The 24917-nt window shown below is 50.7% G+C and overlaps 1 protein-coding gene across 4 annotated transcripts in view; it reads left to right on the top strand.

Moving 5' to 3' along the window:
- The window catches only part of CRACR2A (calcium release activated channel regulator 2A), a 118130-nt gene that overhangs the window by 35573 nt on the left and 57640 nt on the right, over positions 1-24917 (top strand). For all 4 annotated transcript variants that reach the window (XR_003791039.1, XM_029204732.1, XM_029204734.1 and 1 more), the window contains exons 3-6: positions 9191-9441; positions 18888-18999; positions 20087-20267; positions 24179-24325. Coding sequence is in view for 3 of the 4 variants with exons in the window: in XM_029204732.1 (XP_029060565.1) it covers positions 9226-9441; positions 18888-18999; positions 20087-20267; positions 24179-24325 (656 nt within the window). In the remaining variant the exon portion in view is untranslated. The remainder of the gene's footprint in view (positions 1-9190; positions 9442-18887; positions 19000-20086; positions 20268-24178; positions 24326-24917) is intronic.

Genomic DNA, 24917 nt, shown 5'->3' with positions numbered 1-24917 from the left:
AACAGGACTAACCATAACAGGACTAACCATAACAGGACTAACCATAACAGGACTTAGCTCTTGTAAAACGCCTTTTATCTTCAAAGTGCTTTACAACCACTAATTATGAGACGAATTGGTGTGAACAGCAACCGTGTCACGGAGACCTCCAAACCGTTATCAAGGCCTTTAACGTATCTTATAATATAGCGAGAGAAGTGTGAATGGTGCCGCTGAGTATTGGTTGTCCAGCCTTGGAGGAGTTATTTTATAGATGTAGAGACAGCTGTTCCCTGTCTCCCTTGAGGCCAGACAAGGAAATTGGACCTAATTCGAGGAAAAAGGAGGCAGAACATAGCGGTTGCGTAGCCACAGCAGGCAGAGTGGTGAGTTGCCCTCTCAAAGGTGCTTCTGTACAGCTGCCCCTTTAAATGGGCTGGTGGGGCATGTGGCCCCACCATATATGTGGGGCCACATGTGTGTCCTAGGATACAATTCAATTCTAACACTAACACAGACCCCACAGGGTAAAGGCTCAGTCCCACAAGACTGTCCCCATTCAGATGCCAGCTGCACGTCCCAAGTTGTTACCCTGTTGTGCTCCACCCTGCAGACCTGCAAGCCCTGTACTCGCCCAGCCTCAAAACCGAAAAAAGAGCCTGGAGACAGCAACAGAGACATCAGTGGTTTATTGAATAGCGGATTTTACATGTCGGAAGCAAAAGGGTCCTGGAGTGACACCCCGCCATGCATGGCAGACAGCAGGCAGGACCTGGCAGCGGTGTTGACTCCCAGGGCAAGCGGAAGGTTACCAGTTATAGAGGGGATTGCCATAGGTTGGCCCACCAGTTGGTTACCAGGAAAACCAGCAGAGGGACACACCCCTCACCACCCCTTTGATCAACTATCATGGTGGAGACGTTCTGATCTAAAGAACAGTCCCTAGCTGGGGCTAGGAGCAAATACTAGGCATTTATTGATTAGGCTGCGTGATTAAGAGGGAAGGTCAGTCATGTGAGTAGGTGTGGGTGCAGCAGGGACTGGTCGAGCAGGGGATGTACAGAGAGCAAGAGAGCAGCCACCTTGGGGGGCCTCATCATACACCCCCATAAGTCTGACTGACTAGCTGTAAATTCTGAGTTTCCCACCACCCCTCGTCAGGTTCAAAAACTCTCTAGCGCACGGAACTCAGGAAGGTGCCTTACTTATTATTACCATTTGTTATAAAGGATACAACTGGGGACCAGCCAGAAGGAAGAAATGCCCAAGGCAAGGGAAGATAGGGTCTGGCATGGGTGTGGCACCCCCTAGATCTTCCACGGGTTCGCCAACCCGGAAGCTCCCTAAGCCCCATCCTTTGGGGCTTCTTATGTAGGCAGAATTGATTAAATCATTGGCCATGGGTGATTAACTCAAGCTCCGGCCTCTCTCTCCTTCCTGGAGGTTGGCAGTGGGGCTGAAATTTCCAACCTACTGTGGACAAAAAATGTCACCATTTCAGTAAACAACAATGTTGAGACCATCAAGCTATCGGCCACTGCAGCCACCCCCAGCCGTGCACCCTGAGGTGATACAGGATGGTGAAAAACAAGATACTGGCCCTAGATATTTACGATGCATATGAAAGGAATAATTTCAATGAGCCCAGACTCTTGCATCTTCCCAAACATAGAGAAGTCCTAAAATCATTAACTTGAGATGTCTGTTTTTTGTGATTAGCAGTAATCTTTTGATCTTCGACTACAAGTTTTATTTTTCAGCAAAAACTCCTATGTATCCTGGCTCCTTCCTTTCCTCTTTGGAACAGAGCTATCTGAGAGGCTGCCTTCCCGTGCTAGGGTCCTCAAGAGTGTCCTCAAACAAAACATAATTCTGAACTTTTAGGCCGTGCATTTTTTTCAGTCGCCACTTCTAATCACACAGTTGGTTCCTCTGGCCACCAGCCCCCATTCCTGAAACCCACCCAGAGTCACTCCTTAGCATGAACTCAGGTGTAGTTGAAAAGGGGCTCATTGTAAATGACAAAAGGCCCTTCTTTCATTCAGGAAATTCTGAGGGTTTTAGGAGCTCTGCACCAGGAACAAAGACCAGATAGATACTTTTCCTTGTACCACCAATACGTTCCCTTCTCACTGGGCCAGTTAGGAAGCCAGCACACACTTACTGAGCACCTGCTCTATGCAAAGTACCAGGCTGGGAATTTGTTCATTTAAATGATCAAATATCAATTTCACACTTACTAAGATTTACTGATAGAGCTTCTGCTTTTGCAGAAGAAATAAGACATATCACGTGCACTTGAAAATCTAGCCAACTGGATCAAGCCGGGTGTTCTAATGCATAAAGCATGAAAGAGTAAGTACTCAGAGGGACAGAGGCCAAAGCAGTCCAGACCAGGGAGTCAGGGAAGACTTCTTGGAGGAGGCGGACTTAGAGCTGGACCCTGAAGGCACATACAAGGCTGAGAGTTGGCGCAGACTGTGGAGTGTTCTTACAGGGAGGGAGGACGAACTGAAAACTGCCCTTCATTGAGTCCTAGAAAACAAACGCAGCCCCAGTATGCCTCTGGTCTTCTCACTTACTCTCAGGGGTGGTAAGTTTGAGTCCCAGCTCTTCTTGGTGACCCTGGACGGATCACGTAACCTCTCGGAGACTGAGTTGTTCATTACTAAAAGAGGGAAAAGACAGCCAGTCCTGACAGCTTCACAGGATCACTATGGAAATGGGATGATACAAGTGAAAGTTCTTTTTCAACTGTGAAATATAATTAGCATCATTATGAGTTTATATGTCTTTCATTATTTTATCACCTCCCAAGGAGTCATCTCGCTATCAGAATTTCAAACTAAAAAGAATAATACTGGATATGCCCTAGAAATTATTGTAAGAGCTCACACTTACCAACTGCTTTCTGTGTGCCAGGCATCGTTTCCAAGTGTTTTACCTGTTTTTACATTGCCCGGTCCTCACAGGAAGTAGGTACTGTCACCTGCTTTTTTACAGATGGGGCGATTGAGGGTTAGGGCCTGTGTGGATGGCATGTGGGTGGCCCAGAGCCTCTCCTTCCCCCACGTCCTATGTACCAGATGCTTTTGGTGGCCTGCCCTCATCACAGTGAGAGGACTGACCATTTCCTTGTCCTGTGGCCACTTCCAGCTGCTGGCCTCTGTCCCTTTGCCTGGGGGCTTTCTCCAAAGCCATCACCCGTGGCCCACTGGAGCACTGGGGGTTAACACCCTCAAGGGCAGCCTCCCCATGACTGAGGGGTTGACATACAAGTAGCCTGACCCTTTCCCCTGGGGTTGGATCCCTGAGACCTGTGATCTACCCTCGAGTTCCTGGGAGGCCCCAGGCCCCAGCAGCTGCTCGCCCGTTGTTGGCTGGAGAAGGTGCCTCTCACAGGCTGCTTCCCTTCCCACTCCCTGGCCAGTGTTTCCCGCGACCCTTCCAAACAAGCCACTTTCACCCAAATCCCTGTCTCAGTGTCTTCTACGACACCACCGATTAGAAGCTGAATTGTGTCCCCGAAAGGTATGTTGAAGCCTTAACCCGCAGGACCTCGGAATGTGACCTGATTTGGAAGTAGGGTGATTATGAATGTAATTAGTCAAGTTGAGATGAGGTCATTGAGTGGGCCCTTAATCCATATGACTGGTGATAAGACAGGAAGAGGATGGGGGCAGACACGGGAGGGGAGAGGCCACGTGATGAAGGAGGCAGAGCTCACAGGAGAGATGCGGCCGAAAGCCGAGGACTCCAGGGTGGCCGCCACCTCCAGACGCTGGGAAGAGGCAATCAGGATCCTACCTGGAGTCTCAGGGAGCACAGCCTGCTCTGAGACATCTGGATTTTGGACTTCTAGCCCCAGAAGTGTGAGAGACTAAGTTTCTGTTGTTTAAGCCACCCAGCGTTTGGTCCTCTGTTGCAGCGGCCCTAGGAGACTAACACACCTCCTGTCTGAGGCCTTGATTCTTCCTTAACTTGTTCCCTCCCAGGGGTCCGGTAAGACCTGTGAGCATCTCACGTCCTTTGCTGGTGCAGCTCCCTTTCAGATCCTTTGCTCAGCAACCCTCCTGTGTCCTCACAGCTCGACACGACTGGCCCGTCCGCCTCTCTTTGACACGGCCAACGCGGAGTTAGTGGTGGACATGTGGGGCACTGCCACGTAGAGAATATTCCTCCATTGGAGCCTGGGTAATTCATGGGATTTGAATGGATCCTGAAGATGCTTTGGGGCTCTTGACTTCCTAACTGTCTGCCGCAGGAGAGATTCAAGAGAGATCAGGGTGACTTTCAAGCCGGTCTCGGGCGTGGTGTGCCGCAAGGTATCAGCCATTCTCCAGCTCCGTGGAGCCCAGAGTGACGGGGAAGGGAGCTTAGGGCCTTCAGAAGGGATATGGGCTTGGTCCATGAACGTCCTGATTACAGCAGTTACTAAGCTGTGAATTACTTTGGAGGTCTGGGGAATGTTCCTGGAAATATCTGAGGGCTGGATAATTTCCATCTGTGTATGAAGACTTTCATGGAACCATTCTGGAGGGAGAGTGGCAGTTTGCCGGCTCTGATAGAGACGGGCAGATAAAAGTGGGCTCTTTTTTCCCTTTGTGATCGTGATGGCCTTTGCCCTTTGCCTCTGGAATGCATCGCACCCTTTTCCCTTTTATGGGTGTACTGTCTGGTGGCCAAAAAAATCTTGGAGACAGAAAGCTGTGTCCAGCCGGGGCCCAGGACATCACAGGGCTTCATCCAAGTGTGAGGCAGCCAAGCCCATCACAGGGCTTCCATTTTATTTTGAAATGAAAGTAGAAGCACTTCTGTTGTTTTGTCTTCCCTTCTACTTGGAAACCCCACAGATGCTGTGGGAAGATTGCAGGTCAAAGCCAGAGGAGAAAGAAGGCGAACTCATGAAGGGAAATTGTCTGCAGGAGGGACTCTGCCCTGCTCCCTTACTTTCCAAGTTCACTTAGCTGCCTACCCTAAGGGACTGAGCATTTTCACAGGGAAATTACTTAATTTTCAGCCATTTCCGGCTTGCCAGAGTTGAAGGTAAGAGGAAGAAACAGGATCCTGGGAATAAACACAGTAGGCAGGCCTAGATTTGCAAGTCCCGGGGAATATGAGAAGGGTCTGGCTGACCTATTCTTTTTTTAAAAAAAAATAGATCTAGGGATTCCCTAGTGGCGCAGTGGTTGAGAGTCCGCCTGCCGATGCAGGGGACACGGGTTCGTGCCCCGGTCCGGGAAGATCCCACGTGCCGCGGAGCGGCTGGGCCCGTGAACCATGGCCGCCGAGCCTGCGCGTCCGGAGCCTGTGCTCCGCAACAGGAGAGGCCACAACAGAGGCCCGCGTAAAGCAAAACAAACAAAACAAAACAAAACAAAACTAGATCTAGTCAACTATTGACATACAATAAACCACACATATTTAAAATGTATAATTTGATGTTTTGATATATATTTGTATCTACATGTGTGTATGTATGTTTGCATATGTGTGTCTGTCTGTATGTATATGTATATCTCCATGAAACCATCACCACAATTAAGATTTCGAACATATCCACACCCCCAAAAGTTTGCTCTTGCCCATTTGTCATCCCTCCTTTTCACCCTTCCCCACCCTCCCTTATCTCTTTCCTGTCACTATAGGTGAGTCTTCATTTTTTATAATTTTATAGAAGTAGAATCAAATAGGATGCACTCTTTTAGTCCAGCTTCTTTCACTCACATGATTATTTTGAGATTCATGCGGTTTGTTGCTTGGATCAACAGTCCCTTCCTTTCAAAGCTGAATGGCATCCCGCTGTGTGTTTATACCACAATCTTACCAGTTCACCTCCTGATGAATATTTGGGCTGGTTTTGGCTACTACAAATAAAGCTTCTGTGAACCTTCATGGACAAGTCTTTGTATGGACGTATGCTTTTATTCTCTTGGGTAAGTAATATTGAGGAGGGTCATGGATGTATCAGATGGTAGAAGTTTGTCTGACTTTTCTAGGAGACCACAAAGTGTTTTCCGAAGGGATTGTACGTTTGTGTACATTCCCACCAGTGACATATGAGTGTTCCATCCTGTCACCCCACATCCTTGCCAAGACTTGGCCAATCTTTTTCATTTCAGACATTCTAACAAGTGTGTAGTGGCATTTCATTTTGGTTTTAAGTTTCATTTCCCTGATGACTAATAATGATGAACATTTTCATGTGGTTATTTGATATCCACATGTCTTATTTGGTGAAGCGCCTGTTCAAATGTTTGTCCATTTAAAAACAACTGAGTTGTTGATTTTCTTTTAAAATTTTTAAAATAGACATAGTGTTGTTCAGGCTATATCTGTTTCTTCTTGAGTGAGCTTTGATATTTAGTGTGATATTTCAAGGAATTTGTCCATCTCATCTAAATTGTCAAATTTATTGGCATAAAGTAGTTCATAATATTCCCTTATTATCCTTTTAAATGTCTGTAGAATTTGTAATGATGTCATCTTAAATTCCTTATACTATAATATGTATCTTCTCTCTTTATTGATCTTTTTAAAGGCCTAGCTTTTAGTTTTGTTGATTTTCTCCATTGTTTTTCTCTATGGTTTTCTATTTCATTGATTTCTGTTCTGATTGTTATTATTTCTTCTCCTTACTTTGGGTTTAATTTACTCTTCTTTTTCTAGTTTCTAGAGGTAGAAGATGAGGCCATTGGCCTGAGACCTTTCTTCCTTTCTATTTGTTTAGGGCTATAAATTTTTCCTGAGTACTGCTTTAGCAATATCCTACAAAATTTGAAATATTGTACTTCTATTTTCATTTAGTTCAAATTATTCTTAAATTCCATTTTCCTTTCTCCTTTGAGCCGTGGGTTTCTAGAAGTATGTTACATAGTTTCCACATTTGGAGATTTTCCAGAGGTCTTTCTGTTATTGGTTCTGACATAATTCTATTGTGGTCAGAGTACATACTTTGTATGACTAAATTCTTTTAAATTTATTGGAACTTGTTTTGTGGACCAGAATATGGACTGTCTTGGTAAATGTTCCATGTGCACTTGAAAGTGTGTTCAGGTTTTGTTGGGTGGATTGTTCTATAAATGTCAAGTAGGTCAAAATAGTTGACAGTTTTGTTCAAGTCTTCTGTATCCTTACTGATTTCTGTCTTGTTTTATTAATTATTGATAGAGGGATAATGAAATCTGAATGTGATTGTGGATTTGTCTAGTTCTCCTTGAAGTTCTATCAGTTTTTGTTCTATGCATTTGCTTTTTGCACCTGTTGTTAGGTGCATATGTGTTTAGATTGTTTTATCCTATTGATGGATCGCCCCATTTATCATTATGAAATGACTTTATCTCCATTAATATTCTTTGTTCTATAGAATCTACTTTGCCTGATATTAATATGCAGCTTTCCCTTGACTAGTGTTAACATGCTATGTATTTTTTCAGTCTTTTACTTTTAACCTATTTGTGTCTTTTTTTAAATATATATTTATTTATTTACTTTTGGCTGTGTTGGGTCTTCGTTGCTGTGCACAGGCTCTCTCTAGTTGCAGTGAGCGGGGGCTGCTCTTTGTTGTGGTTCACGGGCTTCTCATTGTGCTGGCTTCTCTTGTTGTAGAGCACGGGCTCTAGGTGCACGGGCTTCAGTAGTTGTGGCTCACGAGATCTAGAGTGCAGGCTCAATAGTTGTGGCGCACGGGCTTAGTTGCTCCGCAGCATGTGGGATCTTCCCAGACCAGGGCTCGAAGCCGTGTCCCCTGCACAGGCAAGCGGATTCCTAACCACTGCGCCATCAGGGAAGTCCCCTATTTGGTCTTTATGCTAAAGTACATTTCTTTTAGGCAGCATATAGTTGGGTTGCCTCAGTTTAGGGTGTCTGTCAGGCTCCACCTGGGTTTCCCCTTCCTGTGCCATGAACTGAAAACTCTTTAGGCAATAATGGGGCATATTTCATTTGTTTCCCATCTCTCAGGAACAAGCCTTAGACTAGAGGGAGGCAAGTGTGGGCCCTTTGGGAGCAAAATTTAAAAAGCTAGTCACTCTCAGATACACAGCTTCGAGAGTGGAATCCTCTCCTTGCACCTTAAGAAGACGTTCTCAAGAGTGGGAGTACAGGGTTAGGACCTGAGACTCAACGCCTCTTAATCTGATACTTTAGGGGCCTCCCTCCACTCACCCTAGTCCCAGCCCTGCTGGTCACTATCCTTCATTGCCTGATATCCAGTGTCTGGAAAACCATTAAAATAATAATAATAATTATATATATATATATATATATATAATCTGGATTTTGGGTTATTTCAACTGGGAGGGTAAATCCAGTCCCTGTTATTCCATCTTTTCTGGAAATAGAAGTCTGGACTTACTCTTTATGAGATGAAAATCCCATATAAAGAGCTTCCTGACTGAAATACCAATGCTTTCAGGCATCCCTGCAAAGAATCTACGAAAGAGCTGTCTTCCTTCATTCAACAGGGAATCAATGAGCACTGACTTTATACCACCTTTGGGCTGATACCTGGGGTTAAAATCAAATAAGAGGAGGTGCCTCTCTCCTAGTGCTCATAGCCGACCTCTTTAGAACTGTGAGATTGCCTCTTTCATGCCATGCATCGCCTGTGACATGGGCCAGGAAAGCTGGGAGCCAGAGAAAGTCAGACCTAGAACGGAGAGATCAGGTTTACTAATTCCCAGGCCCAGAATGGCTTTGGGGCTCTCTTAAGCTCACACGGCTGGTCAGTAGTAGTGGATTGCTATGCACTCTATTTTGAGGGCTATAGAGGAGGAACACAACCCCAAAGACCTTCCTCCACTGCCGGTCACCATGACTGAAATCCACCATTAGAGGGCGAGGAAATGGGAAAATGTATATAGAGACCACGGTGTGGTGCCTGCCTCCAAGTAAGCACTCCAGAAATGGAAGCTGATCTACCAGCATCTGTGTTCTTGCCGTTGATTTAGATCGGGAGAAATTCTCTGGCCACCTCCTTTCAAGCTGGAAATGTCTGTTTTCCTCTCCCCCTTCTTCTCTGCTCTCTTTGATGGGCTGGCTCATCTGTTAGTGATCAGGGCACATCCCCCTTGTTCCGAGCTTGTGCTGATGTAGAGAGAAACGGGCACTGGTGAGTGGTCCTCTGCTTCCCTCCCATCCCCTCTCATCCTTTTCCAGCCTTCCTCCACCCCTACCATGCCCACTCCTCTCTCTCATCTTCCACCTTCAGGTTCTGAAACGACTCGAAGAAATTGACAGATCTGGATGGCCACGCCCGACAGGAGAGTGGTCTCCAGACCCCGGGGACCTGGCTGGGGGCACCAGGAGAGCGGGGCCTGCCTGGGCTCCCTGGACGACCTGCCGTGTGAGGGGACCCAGGAGCTGGCACCGGCACAGCTGACCATGCTGAGGAAGGCACAGGAGTTCTTCCAGACCTGTGATGCCGAGGGCAAGGGCTTCATCACCAGGAGGGATATGCAGGTAAGAGGGTCCCGGGTTGCACCTGCCCACCTGGAATGCATGGGTCTCCCTTTCTTGGGCTGGGGCCTGCCCCACGGGAGGTGACGTCTTTATTTTTTTATTTTTTATAAATTTATTTATTTATTTTTGGCTGTGTTGGGTCTTCGTTTCTGTGTGAGGGCTTTCTCCAGTTGCGGAGAGCAGGGGCCACTCTTCATCGCGTTGCACAGGCCTCTCACTGTCACAGCCTCTACCGTTGCGGAGCACAGGCTCCAGACGCACAGGCTCAGTAGTTGTGGCTCACGAGCTTAGTTGCTCCGCGGCATGTGGGATCTTCCCAGACCAGGGCTCGAACCCGTGTCCCCTGCATTGGCAGGCGGACTCTCAACCACTGCGCCACCCAGGAAGCCCCGAGGTGACGTCTTTAACAGAAAAGATGCCGTCAACTCTGTCCTGGAAGGAGGCATCGGCCTAAACTCTCCTGGGAGCTAGATCTCCTGGGTTCATTCTTTTTCTGGCCTTCACTTGGTGTCAGGCTCGGGGGCTATTTTCTCTGAGTCAGTAACTCCCCAGAATTGTGGAAAATGGTGGTAGCAATATAAGAAACTTAAGTGAGACACAGAGAAGAACCTTCTGGAACAAAGGTGGAAAGGCACTGACTTGTTACTTTACAACACAGATCCAAGCTGTGCCCAAGCCACTCTCACGAGGTGCCATGACTCTCAGTCAGCTCTGTCACGGTGTTACTGAACCAAACTTGGATCCGTTCGCCCGTGCACAGTAAAGCCGATCTACTGACCCCAGATTGTGGTGAAAGAAAGGACAGCGTTTATTGCAGGCGCCAAGCAAGGAGTCCGGGACAGCTAGTGCTCCAAACACCCGAACTCCTTCAGACTTCCCTGGCGGTTCAGTGGTTAAGACTTTGCCTTCCAATGCAGGGGGTGCAGGTTTGATCCCTGGTCAGGGAGCTAAGATCCCACATGCCTCAGGGCCAAGAAACCAAAACATAAGGCAGAAGCGGTATTGTAACAAATTCAATAAAGACTTCAAAAATGGTCCACAGTAAAAAAAAACACCCGAACTCCTCAATGGTTTTCAGCAAATCATTTTTAAAGGCCAGGTGAGAGAGGGGAGTCCCGGGGTATGTGATCAGCTCGTGCACAGTTCTCTGGTTGGTGGTGGTTCCAGGGCGGTGTCACAGGGGTTCACATGATCAATCCTTAGGCTCCAGGAGGCCTGGGGGGATGTGCTCGTGGTCATCGAGTAGTTAATGTCTTCCGTTTGGTGGTGCTTTTAGCATCTGGAAGACAACTCAGGAAATGTGCCTCAGGTACTATTATCCAGGCCCTCCAGAGAGGAGCTAAAGCAGAGGGTATGGGGAGGCGTCTGTCCCGCGAAGGCCCCGTAAGGTCCTGCTTGGTTACAGCAGCGCTAGCAGCCACAGGCAGTGTGGAAAGAGCAGAGTGTGACCTGTTCCCAAACAGCTTTACTTACCTACACTGAAGTGTACATTGTATGTCATTTTCATGTGTCACCAAACATTATTCTCCTTTTGATACTGTTTTCAACCATTTAAAACTGGAAAAGCGATTCTTAGCTCTCTGGCTGTACAAAAACAGGCACTGGGTCCCATTTACAGGGCGGGGTGTGGTTTGCCCACCCCTGGTCTGATGCCTTCCCAGTGTCTTCCTTAAGTCTCTCATGCTGCAGTCATGATTTCACCCCGAGAATAAAGGAAGCGCAGGCTGCACTGGAGCTCTGACAGCCTCTCTCCACACCGCCCTCCCATCACTCGTACGTCAGGGGCATTTTGGGGAGGGACACACAGCTGCACAAAGGGGGGGAAGACTCGCGATGGGCAGGTTTTCTTTTCTTCTTTTTTTTTTTTGCGGTACGCAGGCCTCTCACTGCTGTGGCCTCTCCCGTTGCGGAGCACAGGCTCCGGACGCGCAGGCTCAGCGGCCATGGCTCACGGGCCCAGCCGCTCCGCGGCATGTGGGATCTTCCCGGACCGGGGCACGAACCGGCGTCCCCTGCATCGGCAGGCGGACTCTCAACCACTGCGCCACCAGGGAAGCCCAGGTTTCCTTGAGGCTGGTTTTTCATAGTACGCTGAAGTTGGGCCATGAAATGCAGACCCTCGTTCGTATCCGTCCCGCCTCCACTCGCTGTGTGAGCCTCGCGGCCCGGAGGCTTGTGACCTGGATGGAGCACCGCAGGCCTTTCTCCCACCAGCCCCACAGGGTGGAATATTCTGGCTTCTCCCAGACTCTTCCCCGTCCAGTAGGTGCTTCAGGATTTGAGGGGAAAGACCTGGGAACAGTGGTACCTTAGCCCACAAGAGAGCCTGGGCCTCTCTGGTTTTCAGCAATTGACACCTGGTAAATTTCTGCCACTGATACTCATCCCCAAAGCCTCACCCCACCTGGAAGTCCAGCCTAGGTGTGTTTTGAGAAAACCTTGACAACCCCAGCCTGGGAATTCATAGTTGTCCTTCACAGGCCTGTGGCCATGTGGTTGTAGGAGTGGTTTTAATGGCATGTTTCGTTTGTGCTTCTCCTTCTAGAAAGAAAGAAAAGGGAATTCTCTTTTATTGAGGGTCAACCGTGGGTCATATGCACAGTGCAACTCAGCACTCTCACTGAATATACCCCCATTAACCTGCACCGAAGCCCTCTCTTTAATGAAGGCCGGGAGAGGCACGGGGAGTTTAAACTGTAAAGTATCAATTGTTGAAGAAATCATTTGCATTGGGCTCGGCATGAAGTCAGAAGCACCAGATCCCAGAGACGCCACAGCAGCCTTGCTCCCTCCGGCCTCACCCCTGGTCCAGACAGCAGGAGGAGGGCGGGGCCTCCCACCAGCTAGTCTGCTGGGTCCGTGGCATTCAGCTCTGCCGGCTGCAGTTTCCTGAACTTTCTGCGTGCCTGTGGATGGCGAAGCATTTGAAAAGTTCAGCTCTTCTAGCTGAGAGAATGATATCACGAGAGAACAAAACGCGTCATCTAAGGGCCGCCTCTCTGCCGCTTTCACGGTCACATCTGGAGGAGGATGGGCTGGAAGGAGATTTGGGAAGAAAGTCACCCTCTTGTTGTCCACCCTGGGTTCCCTGTGAGGTCCACGCGCCCTTGGTTCTCCTGGCAGGACTGAGGACATCTGCCTGCTGCTGTCACCCCTGCACGTACCGCGGCAGCCGGTGGCTGGCCCCTGGGTGCTGGTCACCACCCCCTTTCTCACCCTCGGCTCCCAGCACGGCCCCTCGGAACCTGGAGAAGAGCTCACAGCATGCTCGCACACCCAGATCCAGACGCCGGGAAAGGCCTGTTAGGGCGGAGAGTGGCTGGGTCGGGGTGGGGAGCCTGGGCAGGAGGGGCCGGCGGGCGAGGGGAGCTGGCACAAAACCGCACACAGTTGCCATCCTTTGAGGGAGGGGGAGGGGCAAGGCTGCTCCCCTCGTGCCCCCATTCTTCTTTCTCCTGAGTAACGGAAGAACTCCACCTGCAGGGGCTGAGACAGGCTCCCAGCCATCCGAGAGGTGGGGAAACCCAGGCATCTGAGAGGTGATCGGAGAGCAGCAGCCGTGAGCAAACAGACACCCTGACAGAGCAGGGCCACAGACGGAAAGGAGCAGGTCCCCCGGCCGAGGCCAGGATGCAAGCCGCCCGGAGCTCGGGTTGCGCACGAGCAGGTCCTGCTACGGGAGGTTGGATGGATGATACTGACCTGTGAGCGCAGAGTTTAGGCAGGAGTTGGAGGGTCTTCAGGTCCACCCGTGGCCCCCCAGACCTCACTCCCTCCTCCACAATAAACCCCTCTGTGTGTCCAATGGAGATCATTCCAGGCAGAACTGGGGTGAAGATTGCTTTGCAGGGAGGGATCCCCTAGAGAACCACAGTCGTGAGCCGGAGGGTCCCTAGTGAGAGGCAGAGGGACACGGGAGGACCAGGCTGGAGAGGGCATGAAGGGACCCCTCCAGTTGCGAGAGGGAGATGGGGACAGGTCGGGCAGGAGATCTCTGAAGACACCAGCAGCCCCCTAAACCCTGTTCCTGACTTCTTAGAGGCGTGTAATGGTTATTACCACCGCCAAGTACCCACCCTGCAACACTGCCTGGAATTCCTGGATTAGCCAAACTGTGAAGAACCATCTAGGAGCTGGCCAGCCAGCCAAACCTGGCTCACTCGCTGTTTCTGTGAGTGCCGTGTAATTGGAACACAGCCGGGCTCTTTCCTTCTCATACCATCCACGGCGGATTCCAAGTTACAACACGGACTTGGGAAGCTGTGACGAAGGCCTGCAAAGCCTCAAATACGCATGATCTGGCCTTTACAGGGGCTGCTAGTTGACGCCTGATTTAGGTTAACAAAGAGACTCTTAAAGAATTTTGTGGTACATTGCCCTGAGTTTTAATCCTGAATCTGCCACTTACCAGCAGTGTGAATTTGTGTAAGTCTCTTAAGCCCTCTAAGCTGTAGCCCCTCATCTGTGAATTATTTATAACTAACTCCCAGCGTTAGAAGAGAATCAGGCGCGTGTGTACATGCAGAGCACTTAGCCCTGAGCTGGGACCTGAAAATCTCTCCATAAATGCTCACTGTGTGTGTGTGTGTGCCATTGGGGGTGGGGGGACTTATACCCCGAGTCTTAACACAATTCCTAGTGTCCTCCACTCTGTGATGTTTCCTAATTGTGGTAAAATACACGTAACAGAATTCCCCATCTGCACCATTTTTAAGTGAATATTTCAGTGCTTTTCAATACATTCACATTGTTGTGTAACCCTCACCAGAACTCTCCTTATTTTGCAAAAGAGAAACTCTGTCCCCATTAAACACTACCCATCTCCCAGGACCACCATCCTACTTTCTGTCTCTATGGATATGGCTCCTCTGGGGACCTCGTATAAGTAGAATCATACAGTATCCGTCCTTTGGTGACTGCCTTATTTCACTTATCAAAATGTCTTCAAGATTCCACATGGTGGCACATGTCAGAATTTCCTCTCTTTTTAGGGCTGGATAAGATTCCATTTTATCTATTTACCACATTTTGTTTATTCATTTGGCCGTCGATGGGCACTTGGGTTGCTTCACACCCTTGGGTGTGAATCACGTTGCTGTGGAGAGGGACGTACAAATGCTCTTGGAGTCCCTGCTTTCAGTTCTTTGGGGTATATACCCCAAAGTGGGATTGCTGGATCATATGGCAATTCTATTTTTAATATTTTGAGGGATCCCACACTGTTTCCGCAGCGGCTGCACTGTCGTACTGGGAGGTCAAGTGCAAGTCATCTGTCTGCCTCAGAGATCAAGAAGGGGCATTTCTGCTGGAGAGGGTCCCTTCAGTTCGTCTCTAGTTGGTGCTGCTCTTGTTTGTATCCATTCTATGTGAGCGAGGGCAGTTTGGCTTCTTAGAGGACATTTGGCCATGTCTAGGGACATTCTTGATTGGAATGACTGGAGAGGGAGATGCTACGGGCATCTACTAAGTGATGTCCGGAGATGCTGCTAAATGTCCCGTAAAGCATGGGACAGCTCCTCCCCCACCTCCCTCTCCAACAAAGAATTCATCCCGAGATGTCAATAGCACGGAGGTTGAGACTCCCGTCTGCACCCAGCCGTCAGCCTGAACCAAGCACATCAAGACACCAGGCAGAATCAAGGTAGATCCCGCCTCTGGACCTCACAGTCCCATCCTGAAGATGTCTGGTGCTTCTGGGCTCTACCGCAGGGAAGAGAGTGGTTGGTGCTGGGAGAAGGGTCTGAACAGGAGGCTTTGGGAGCCTGGAAAGAGGGAGAGATTAATCTGGCCGTAAAGGTGGATCTCCTGGTTTTCTCTTTAATGAACATTTCCCTTAGATGCATTTGAAGCTGTGCAACCCTTGGCTTCAAGCTGCACGAGGCATGTTGCGGGCTGGTGACCAGGAAGGTAGAGGGTCCGGCTGGGCTGTAGCGGGAGACAGCGTTTTCCCCTGGCTCTGGGAGCCTGTGCCCTCAGCATGGCTCCTGCAGGACTGTTTCTTGTTCCATGCCCCAGTTTATAAGACCTCGCCGAGCATCCCTGGGTGGGGGACGGGGGCTGGTCAGGATCTAGAGTGGATGGGGTCTAGACCAGTGCTCCGTGGACAGGAGCTCAGGACCACCTGCTATCACTCGTAGTCACTCGTTTATTGATTCACTTGTTCAACAAGTATCTAAATACCGCCTGGTTGTCAGCATTGGGCTAGATCCTGGGGCCATGACAGTGAACAAAAGTGAACGGGGTCCCTCTTCCCAGAGCTTCCAGGCCACTGAAGGAGCAGACATTCATCCACTAATCGCATCCATCAGTATGTAAAGTACAAAGTGAGGTGAGACTTATGAACGAAAGAAATGTGTTTGGGGGCGTCTGGATCGCTGGTCTAAGCCGGGGGCTGCAGAGGCTTCCTGAGGAAGTGATGCAGGAATTCAGAGTTCAGAGGAAGCAGGGATTTAGAGTGAACTGGAAGGCGGTGGAGGGAGGCCACGGATGGAGGGAGTGTGGAATCGTAAAGAGCCACTGGTTGGGCCATGGACAGAGTGAGGAGGGCAAGCCTGCCTTCTCCCCGACTCCCTCCCCCGCCACCTGCTCTTCCGGGTGGGAGTGGGAGACAGGATCCACCCATGAAGCGGGATTCTGGAAGGCTGGCACGGGTGGTGCTGGCCGGGCAGACTTTTGGTGGCAGGGGTGGGATAGCAATGAGAGAAAGGAATTAAGGATGCATGGATGCACGGAGAACCGTTAGCTGACAGCGGAAGCCCTGAAGGGGAAATTGCTTCTTTATCCCAGCCTGGCCTCCACTGTGACTTTAGGGAAATCTCAGAGCTTCACGGGTTATCAGCACCATGGAATGAATCATCGCGTCCCTCTCCACCTGGCTTGGCTCCTTTAGTTAAAAATGTAGACAGCACTAGGTACCCAGGGGACAAGAGCAGAATAAGTTGGTTTTACGTGGCTCTGCAGGTCCAGAGAAGAAAGATAAATAAGAGGTAATTATGGTTATTAAGACTAAAGGATTTTCCGGGTAGGGCCAATAAAGAGAGGTTGAGGCATCAGGCATGTGCAGTTTGCAGAGAAGGCTGGAGAAGCCCTCGGTACTACTTTGGCAGGACGTGAAGAGGGAGGATGACTTGGAGAATGTCATACTGCCCTCCCCAGCTTCAGTGACAGCAAGAGGAGGAAGCTGGTTTGAGACAGAGACAAGGAATGGGATTAGAGCATGGGAAGGACTTGGGGTCAGAAGTGTTGTTGGATTCAGGGATGGCGCCTGAGGCGGGGTGTGACCTAGCTTTTCCTGGGTGATGCTAACAAGAGTACGGGTGCCCACGTGTGGGTATTTTGGGCAAGAGGCAAGTTGAGGGTCCCACTGACTCTGCAATTCCTTTCAGCCCCTTTCTGGGTCCAGCACAGTGTGAGAGACCACATTTTAGAGATCACATTCAGGCAGAGGGTAGGGAGGGGGGCAGGATTATCCCAAGGAAAGGACTGGAATCTTGGGTTTTCACTCTGCCTCCAACGTGATGCCTTTAGCTTCAAATGGAGCTAATGAACTTCCTGCTTGCGAACTTGACTCCATCCTCGCCCTGCATTCTCTGCCTTTGGCTTTGACACAGCTGGTTTATGGATTGTTGACAAGACAGAGATTCTGCTGTTTGCTCAGCAGATGCACTTCTGGAATCCTTGCACACACTCTCACCTTCCTTTTTAAAAACCTCATTCCTATGTAATTCAGTGATTCTAAAGGGCTCCCACATCATCCTGTCTCCCCACGTTGTAATGCATCATCGCCTCTCTTAATGCGAGTACCTGCCAAATTAATCCTTATGGCTTATCAGCTAGAAGGGTGCCTGAGGGTCCAACCGAGTGTCTCGCAAGTTACGTTATGGGCTTTCACACCTGCCAGCTCTTTTTGACTGTTCAGATGGGCGTGTACCTTCCTTCCTGTGGCCCCGTGGTCCTTGTCTTCAGCTGTCAGTCACTTCCACAGCGGCAATTTTGTGCAGTCGTCCCTCGGGGAGCTGGGAGGATGGGGGAGGGTCAGCTGGGCTGTAATGAACTCCCTTGGGGAGTCTTCATTGGGAGGTTTTGATTATTAGGGTAGAAGAGGGTACTTGCTTCAAAGATGCAAATTAACGTTGGCCTGGGGCCACCGGTGCATCAGGCAGAGGCCAGAGGGAAGCATCCACAGCTCAGCCACTTTGCTCCTCAGCCATCTGTGTCTGCCTTTCTCTCCCCGCGTGGTCTGGGGCAGCCCAGGTCCAGTGACCTCACACCCCATCTTGGCCAGCTCCCTTTTACAACACAAATACTCTTTTTTTTTTTAAGTTTTTTTTGATGTGGACCTTTTTAAAGTCTTTATTGAATTTGTTACAATATCGCTTCTCTTTTATGTTTTGGTTTTTTTGGCCGCGAGGCATGTGGGATCTTAGCTCCCCAACCAGGGATCGAACCCGCACCCCCTGCATTGGAAGGCGAAGTCTCAACCACTGAACCGCCCGGGAAGTCCAACACAAATACTCTCATCCATACCTTAAGGCAGTGGCAGTTCATGTCTTTTCAGGAAGTAGTTGAGAGCCAGCAGGGAGTAGGAGTGGGGGGCCGGCTGGTATGATGGGTGCGTGTCACCCAGTGGCCTTGTGCAGCTCCCCTTCAGAGCTAAAGGACCATAGTGTGTGTCCACAGAAACTGCAGCCCTGGGACATGAGTGGCCTCCATCAGGGAAGGCTTCTGAGAGTGTGACCCACACCTGCATGGCAACAGGGGGCCAGAGGGAGGGCTTGGGCAGAGCAGGTGAAACCAGAGTGAAACCTGATTGTGCCATTCACTCACTGAGTGACCTTGGTGGGTCAGCGGCCCTGGTGGGGACCTTCTGCTCCCCCCTTTCTTTCTCTACCTCCCTCATATGTTTTACTGAATGCCTTCTCTGTGCCGGGTACTGTGCGATATTCTTTACATTCATCATCCCATTGACCTGGACCGCATCGTGTCGTGCAGGTATTATCCTAAACGGGATTCAGTCCCATGCAGTTCTGGTCCTTTACGGCTGTGAACGGTGCCAGTTTTGAAGTCAGACCTGGATTTGATCCCGGCCATGTCACTTACGGGCATGGACAGGTCATTTAACATCACGCTTCATCTGTAAAAGGGGGATACTAATGCCCACTTCAAAGAATTGTCGTGAGAATTAAATGCAAACATATATGTAATAAATTATATATAAATATAGTAATAAATGTACACATATTTACTTATAAATCATCCCGCAAGTTGCCTACCACATGAGTAGGCAACCAAGAGATGGTGGATGTCCTGATATTCAGAGGAGGAGAAGGGTGGTGAGGCTTCAGAATCTGGCCTCTGGCTTTTGTCGGCGGGGCGGAAGGCGCTGCCCCCCTCGGCAGCCGTCCGTGATGAGCAGTGTTAACCCGCGCGGTCTGGATTGTTTTCAGAGGCTGCATGAGGAGCTGCCCCTCAGCCTGGAGGACCTGGAGGACGTGTTTGATGCCCTGGATGCTGACGGCAATGGCTTTCTGACCCCAGTGGAGTTCACCACTGGATTTAGTAAGTTCTGGGGGACGCTGGAGCCCCAGGGTATGGGTTGGCCTAAAGCCATATAAGGGGCATCCCTGCCCCACCAGCTCTGAGGGTCCATGAAGCACAAGCTTTCCTGCCTCCTGAAGTTTCCAGGCTGTGGGGCATTTGGTCTCTTTTCATGTGTCCACCTCCGCTGCTCACACCACTGCCCCCTCAGTGCCCACCACGCTGTCCCTGCCAGGTCCTCTCCTACTGGAAAGTGGCAAGGAACGAGCAGAGAAGCTCTGGCAGGAAGGTCAGCTTAAGAGAGGGGCTGAGATGGGATTTCCAGCCTGTCCGTTTCTGCCGAGATACCAGTGGACAAGAGTGGGAGGCTTGTGCGGCTCGTTTCAACCTGAGTGTGGCTGAGTCCTCCAGGTTGAGGGGCAACAGATTTCAGAGGAATTTGTAAAGGGTTGGAATAGACCAGTCGTTCTCAAGGTGACCAGGAGGAAAAACAACTGAGATGCGTGAACAAGATAAAAAAAAAGAAAAACAGATCCACCGTCAGATCCAATACTGATCACATATTGATTACAGCGAGCACGGGTCAGATAAATCACCGCACACCTGCCTCCTTCAAGGTGCCAGGTATCTGCCTGGAAACATCTGATGCCTTTCCTGACCTTCAGGAATTTATAACTGAATTCATACAATTGAATTCATTTACATTCACGTAAATGTGAAGCACAGTGATGCTGGCGGCCAGGATCACAAGGTGATAACACAGAGCATAGGCAGGCAGGCTGCTCGAGTGCGATAGGGGAAAGGTCTTGTTTAGAGAAGAAATCAATGAAGAGATGATTCTAAGCCGGCCTTTCAAAGATTAAGAACCACAAAGGTGCCGTAGTACCCGCCATGCGCTCTGCCTTTCTAGCATCTCTGGTAGAATCTCATCCAAGTAGGAGAGACATGAAATCCGGAGCATGGCGTCCAAGGATCTTGGCTACAGGGAGTCTGGCCTCCCCTCTTCTCCTCTCAGCTGAACCTCAATCGATTCCTGGCAGCTGAGGAAACAAAGGTCTTCCTGGGCGAGTGTTGCCTAATCCAGATCTTGTGCCCGTGTGTCCCCCAGGTCACTTCTTCTTCAGCCAGAAGCCGAGTGAGGAACATGCTGCTGAGCACCTGGCCCAGCTCCAGGAAGAGAAGGTGTATCAGACCAGAGGGTGTGAGGGTCTGGGTGACATGGACGAAGATGAGGAAGGCCAGTTCCAGATGCTGATGGACAGGCTTGGAGCCCAAAAGGTTTGGGAAGAGTAAGTGGCGACTGTGGTCTGGGGGATGGAGCCCAGCCTAGGGGCAGCCTCCCCGTCTGTTCTGTCCAACCTTAACGCCTACTAAGCCCTCAGCCAAGCCCTGGGTCCCTGCTTCCAGCTAGGCCACTGGCCCCATGCAGCCTGCCCTTGGCCATGACCTGTCTGCGTCAGGGTCTAGGGCTCTGCCTCTGCTTTTTACATTATTTTCACTGGAAACGCTCCTATCCCCTGATCTCCCACACTCCTTCCTCACCCCCCGCCGTCCACAATCAGTACAGTCCTTGGCTTAGCCTTGCTCCCTGAGGGCTGCCCGCCCATCAGAGGGCTGTGCAAGGGTTGAAACCCTTGAGGGTTTCAGTGCGTCCCGCCTAAGGCTTCCTGTCACCATCAGCTCACCAGCATCTCCACCTCCACTGGGTCTCTGGGGCCGCAGTGCGTCCCACGTGCTGTGCTCCTGCCAAAGCCACCTTACACGGAAGCGTCTGTGCATCAGATCCCTGAGCCGAACCAACCCTGTTCTGGAAGCTGAGGTGGGAGGTGAACCTGTTTTTTACCAGCTCATCACTTGGGTGATCAGTGACTCAGCTGAAAATTTTAGGTGGCTGCCACTTCAAACCAAACGTAATACCCCCATTTTTTTTTTCTTTTTTGCAAAAAGTGTTTTGTAAGAGACACATAGATGTAAACCCAGACCTTTGCCATTAATTGAAATGAAGTCAAGTGATGTTGTAGCTAGTGGAAACCAGAGAGTCGCCCGAAAAACATGGACTAACTTCCGCCCCTTGCCTTTTTGTGTTGGGGTCTCCAGGTCTTGGGTTGGGTGTGTGTTTCATGAGTGAGGGGGGAATGGCCTGATGGTTGGAGCTGATGTGTCTGGAGCTTGGGAAGAAGAAGACTGTGGAGGAGAATGATAAAGGGGAAGCAAGAGAGAGGGGCCTTCACACAGCATGCAGGCCAAGAAAGTATGGGTAGCTCCCAGCGTCTTTTAGGTTGTGGCAGAGTTGAGACAGGCTGGCAGAAGCCTGGGCAAGCCAGAGGGGACACTAGCTCCACTGCTCCAAGGACAAGGGACCAGAGCCCGGTGACCATGCCCACGACCCCGTGAAGGCTCGTCCTGGAGGAGGGGATAGGAGAGGGCAGTGTGGGCAAGCCAAGGGACTGTCATGAAAGACAGGCATCTCTCTGCCCACCCATCACTTCTGGACCGCCACCCTCCTGCAGGGCTCTCAAATCAGAGTTCACCAGAGGTTTCTCTGAGGATGTCAGACAAAGGCCCGCGCAGGGCCGAGCCAACACGAGAGCTCCTGGAGAAGAGAAGGCTCTGGGGAAGGTTCCAAGAGTGGTCGATAAAAACCCACACACAGTAGATGGTGCCCGGCCACTGTCATCCTCCTTGAAGTTAAACAAGAAGGAGGTGGGCTTTTGCTGCAGCGTGAGGGAAAACGGTCCAGACTGTAGGACCCCAGATGAGGAAACAGAGGAGGCTGGAAAACTTCAGAGGTCTTTAAAGATCTCAGCGACCAAGACGGTTTGCGTACTGTTCTGGAAGCGGGGAGATGGTTGGACTGACCACCCGGAACCCTTTCTCACCCTGCACCCCTGTATCCTTCCAAGAGAGTGACCTTGGCTTTGTCCAGAAGTGGTAGACAGAGCACCTGGGCTCCCGGCTTTTCTCGGTGCTTCGACTGGCTGAGTGATTTGGCAGCTAATCGGCCTTGGCTTAATTTTCATCCAGCATTGAGAGACTTATCCCTTCTCCAGAAATCTGGCGGGAGGTGATGTGGCCACGACTAGGAGGTTCAGGTAGCTTTGGAAGAGCGTCAGGTAGGTCTGCAAATCTCACTGGAGGCTCTCACCCTAATGGTTCTCTGCCAGGCTGCAGCAGGAACCCAGGGGATGGGAGCAGACAGACCTCGGCCAGCAAGGTGCGTCTTGATTTTATAATGCATTTACCTTATGAGGGGCAACCTGCCACAGTGATGGGAAGTCATCGTGGTATCTCCCAGAGACCCTTTATCTCGGAATCCTTTGTGCAATCCCCATTGTATCTACAGTCCAGTAGAGCGACAGCCACAGCATGTTCTGTATGGGGGAAAATGGAAATTATTCTGGGAAACAGGAGGCTCCTTACCTCCCCTTCTCTCGTTTTCTAGATCTCTCATGTCATCCAGATCAGTGCTAGGTTTTCAACAAATAATAAATACTTGTTGGGTGGGTGGATGGGAGGATGGATGGATGGATGGATACATGGATGGATGGATGGTTGGATGGATGGGAGGATGGGTGGGTGGGTGGGAGGGTGGGTGGATGGATGGATGGGAGGATGGATGGGTGGGTGGGTGGGTGGATGGATGGATGGTTGGATGGATGGGAGGATGGATGGTGGATGGATGGATGGTGGATGGATGGATGGTTGGATGGATGGGAGGATGGATGGGTGGGTGGATGGATGGATGGTTGGATGGCTGGGAGGATGGATGGGTGGGTGGGTGGGTGGATGAATGGATGGACGGATGGGAGGATGGATGGTTGGATGGATGGGAGGATGGATGGGTGGGTGGATGGTGGATGGATGGATGGTTGGATGGATGGGAGGGTGGATGGGTGGATGGATGGGTGGGTGGGTGGGTGGATGGATGGATGGGAGGATAGATGGATGGATGGATGGATGGATGGTCTAGATGAGTTGGTGGATGTTTGGGTGGAATGGAGCAAGGGAAGGAAAGAGGGAAGGAGGGGTGATTGGATGGATGGTCAGATAACTGGCCAGAAGCAGGCTCATTTCTCGGTGGGCCTCTTCTCTGCTGGGTGCAGACAGTAACACTTACGCCCAGGCACATTACTAACATCGCACTATCAAGTATCACTTTTGAGTGAAATTTCTCAGATATAGTGCTTGTTACACAGCACAAGGGATTTTATTCTTTATCCTGAGGGTCCCTAGTTGTAGCTGCCTTCAGATCACAGTGGTTTTAGAATTTAATGAGTGAGATCAGATCCCCCTCTGGCTGTCTGTCTGATCACTGGCTGTAGACTGTTGAGTTTCTCCATGAGGCAGAGCAGGTCCATGGGTGTGCCGCCTCCCGCCCCCACCCCCATCACCGTGACCTTGGCCCATGTGTCTCCTCTGCTGAGCGCCAGCGTGCCTGTTGGGGAGGGAGCGGTTCTAGGCACGCCACTCTGTGTCTGTGCCTCTCTGCCAGGCTCCGTCCTTCCGACTCTCCACCCGTCTCTCCGTGTGTGCACACACATCTCTCAGGCTTGCTCGCTCCTTCCCTTGCTTTCTCCTGTCCGTCACGCCCGCTGCCTCCCGGCCCCAGTGGGCTGCTGCATCTTCCCTTCCATTCCCTGCGGTGACAACTGCTTCCTGCCATCCGTCAGATGCCACGTCCTTCGCTCTCAGCTGTGAGGCCCATCCCTCCTGGGGCGACAGGCTCACTGCTTCAGCTCCACGGCGCTTGTCCTCACACGCGCTGGGCTCCTGTCCTCCTGCTGCCTCCTGGCATTTGGAGATGCTCCTGGCCCGCGGCTCTGTGTGCTCAGCACCACCAGCTCATCGCGGGAGACAGAAAGCAAAGCTGTTGAGTGTGGCCATTAGGAGGCCAGCATGACTCCTGGCTCCATCACTTCCCAGCGGAGTGATCTGAGACCGCTCACCTCACCCCTCTTCATCCGTCCCTTCCCCCGTAAACGGGGGTGTTAGCAGCACCTGCCTCACTGGAAGGTCAAATGAGCAAACGTGCATAAAGCAGCCAGCATGCGGCAAGCGCTCAATAAATGTCAGCCACTGCTGTCGCTGTACTGACAATGATAATGATGTTCTAGCCATCGGTGTCACACCTGGGACCTCCGTGTGTCCCATGAAGCCTCATGTCCACGCTCCCACCCTAATGCTCCTTTTTCTCTCACAGTGAAAATGATGTCAAGAAACTCTGGCTGCAGCTGAAGAAGGACGAGCCTCACTTACTGTCCAACTTTGAGGATTTCCTGACCAGAATCTTCTCGCAGCTCCTAGAAGCCCACGAGGAGAAGAATGAGCTGGAGTGCGCCCTGAAAAAGTGGGTACCAGTCTCAGCCGCCCTCTGTACAGACACGTGCAAAGCAGACACACCTCTTCTGTCTTATATTCGGTGACGCCACCTTATGACCATCCTCCAGAGCGGGGACCGGGCCTGTGGCTGTCCCCGGGTATCTATTTCTAAGACCTCACTCACATTTATTAGGCCCTCACCATGTGCTAGGCGCGATCCTAAATTCCTACACAACCCATTGGGATATTTATCATTATCCACAATTTACCAATGGGAAAGTCGAGGCACTGAAAGGGTAAGGAACACGCCCCCAGAACACACAGTGTGTAAGCGGCAGAGCCAGGACTCAGAGCAAGATGGTCTGGTGTCCGAGACCCATTAGAAACCACTGTGTCTCCCTTGGGGCGGTAAGGCCCCAGCCTACAGGACCTACCCCCATCTCTGGACCAGCCCCCGGCCCTCCTGCCGTCTCACTCCCGTCATGGTCTTAAGTTTCTCCTGCTGCCCTCCTGGCCCCGGGCTCTCTCCAGATATTCAGTGCTTTCTAGAACTCTTCCTGTACTGGAGGACGCCGCCCCAGGCAACGTGCTTGGGACCTGAAGAAGCTGCTTGGGAGCCA

Source organism: Monodon monoceros, unplaced genomic scaffold, assembly GCF_005190385.1.
Source record: "Monodon monoceros isolate NGI ecotype Baffin Bay Population unplaced genomic scaffold, NGI_Narwhal_1 Super_Scaffold_6, whole genome shotgun sequence".
NCBI lineage: Eukaryota > Metazoa > Chordata > Mammalia > Artiodactyla > Monodontidae > Monodon > Monodon monoceros.
Note: the sequence above shows the minus strand (reverse complement) of the source record. Positions and strands in the feature narration are given on the sequence as shown.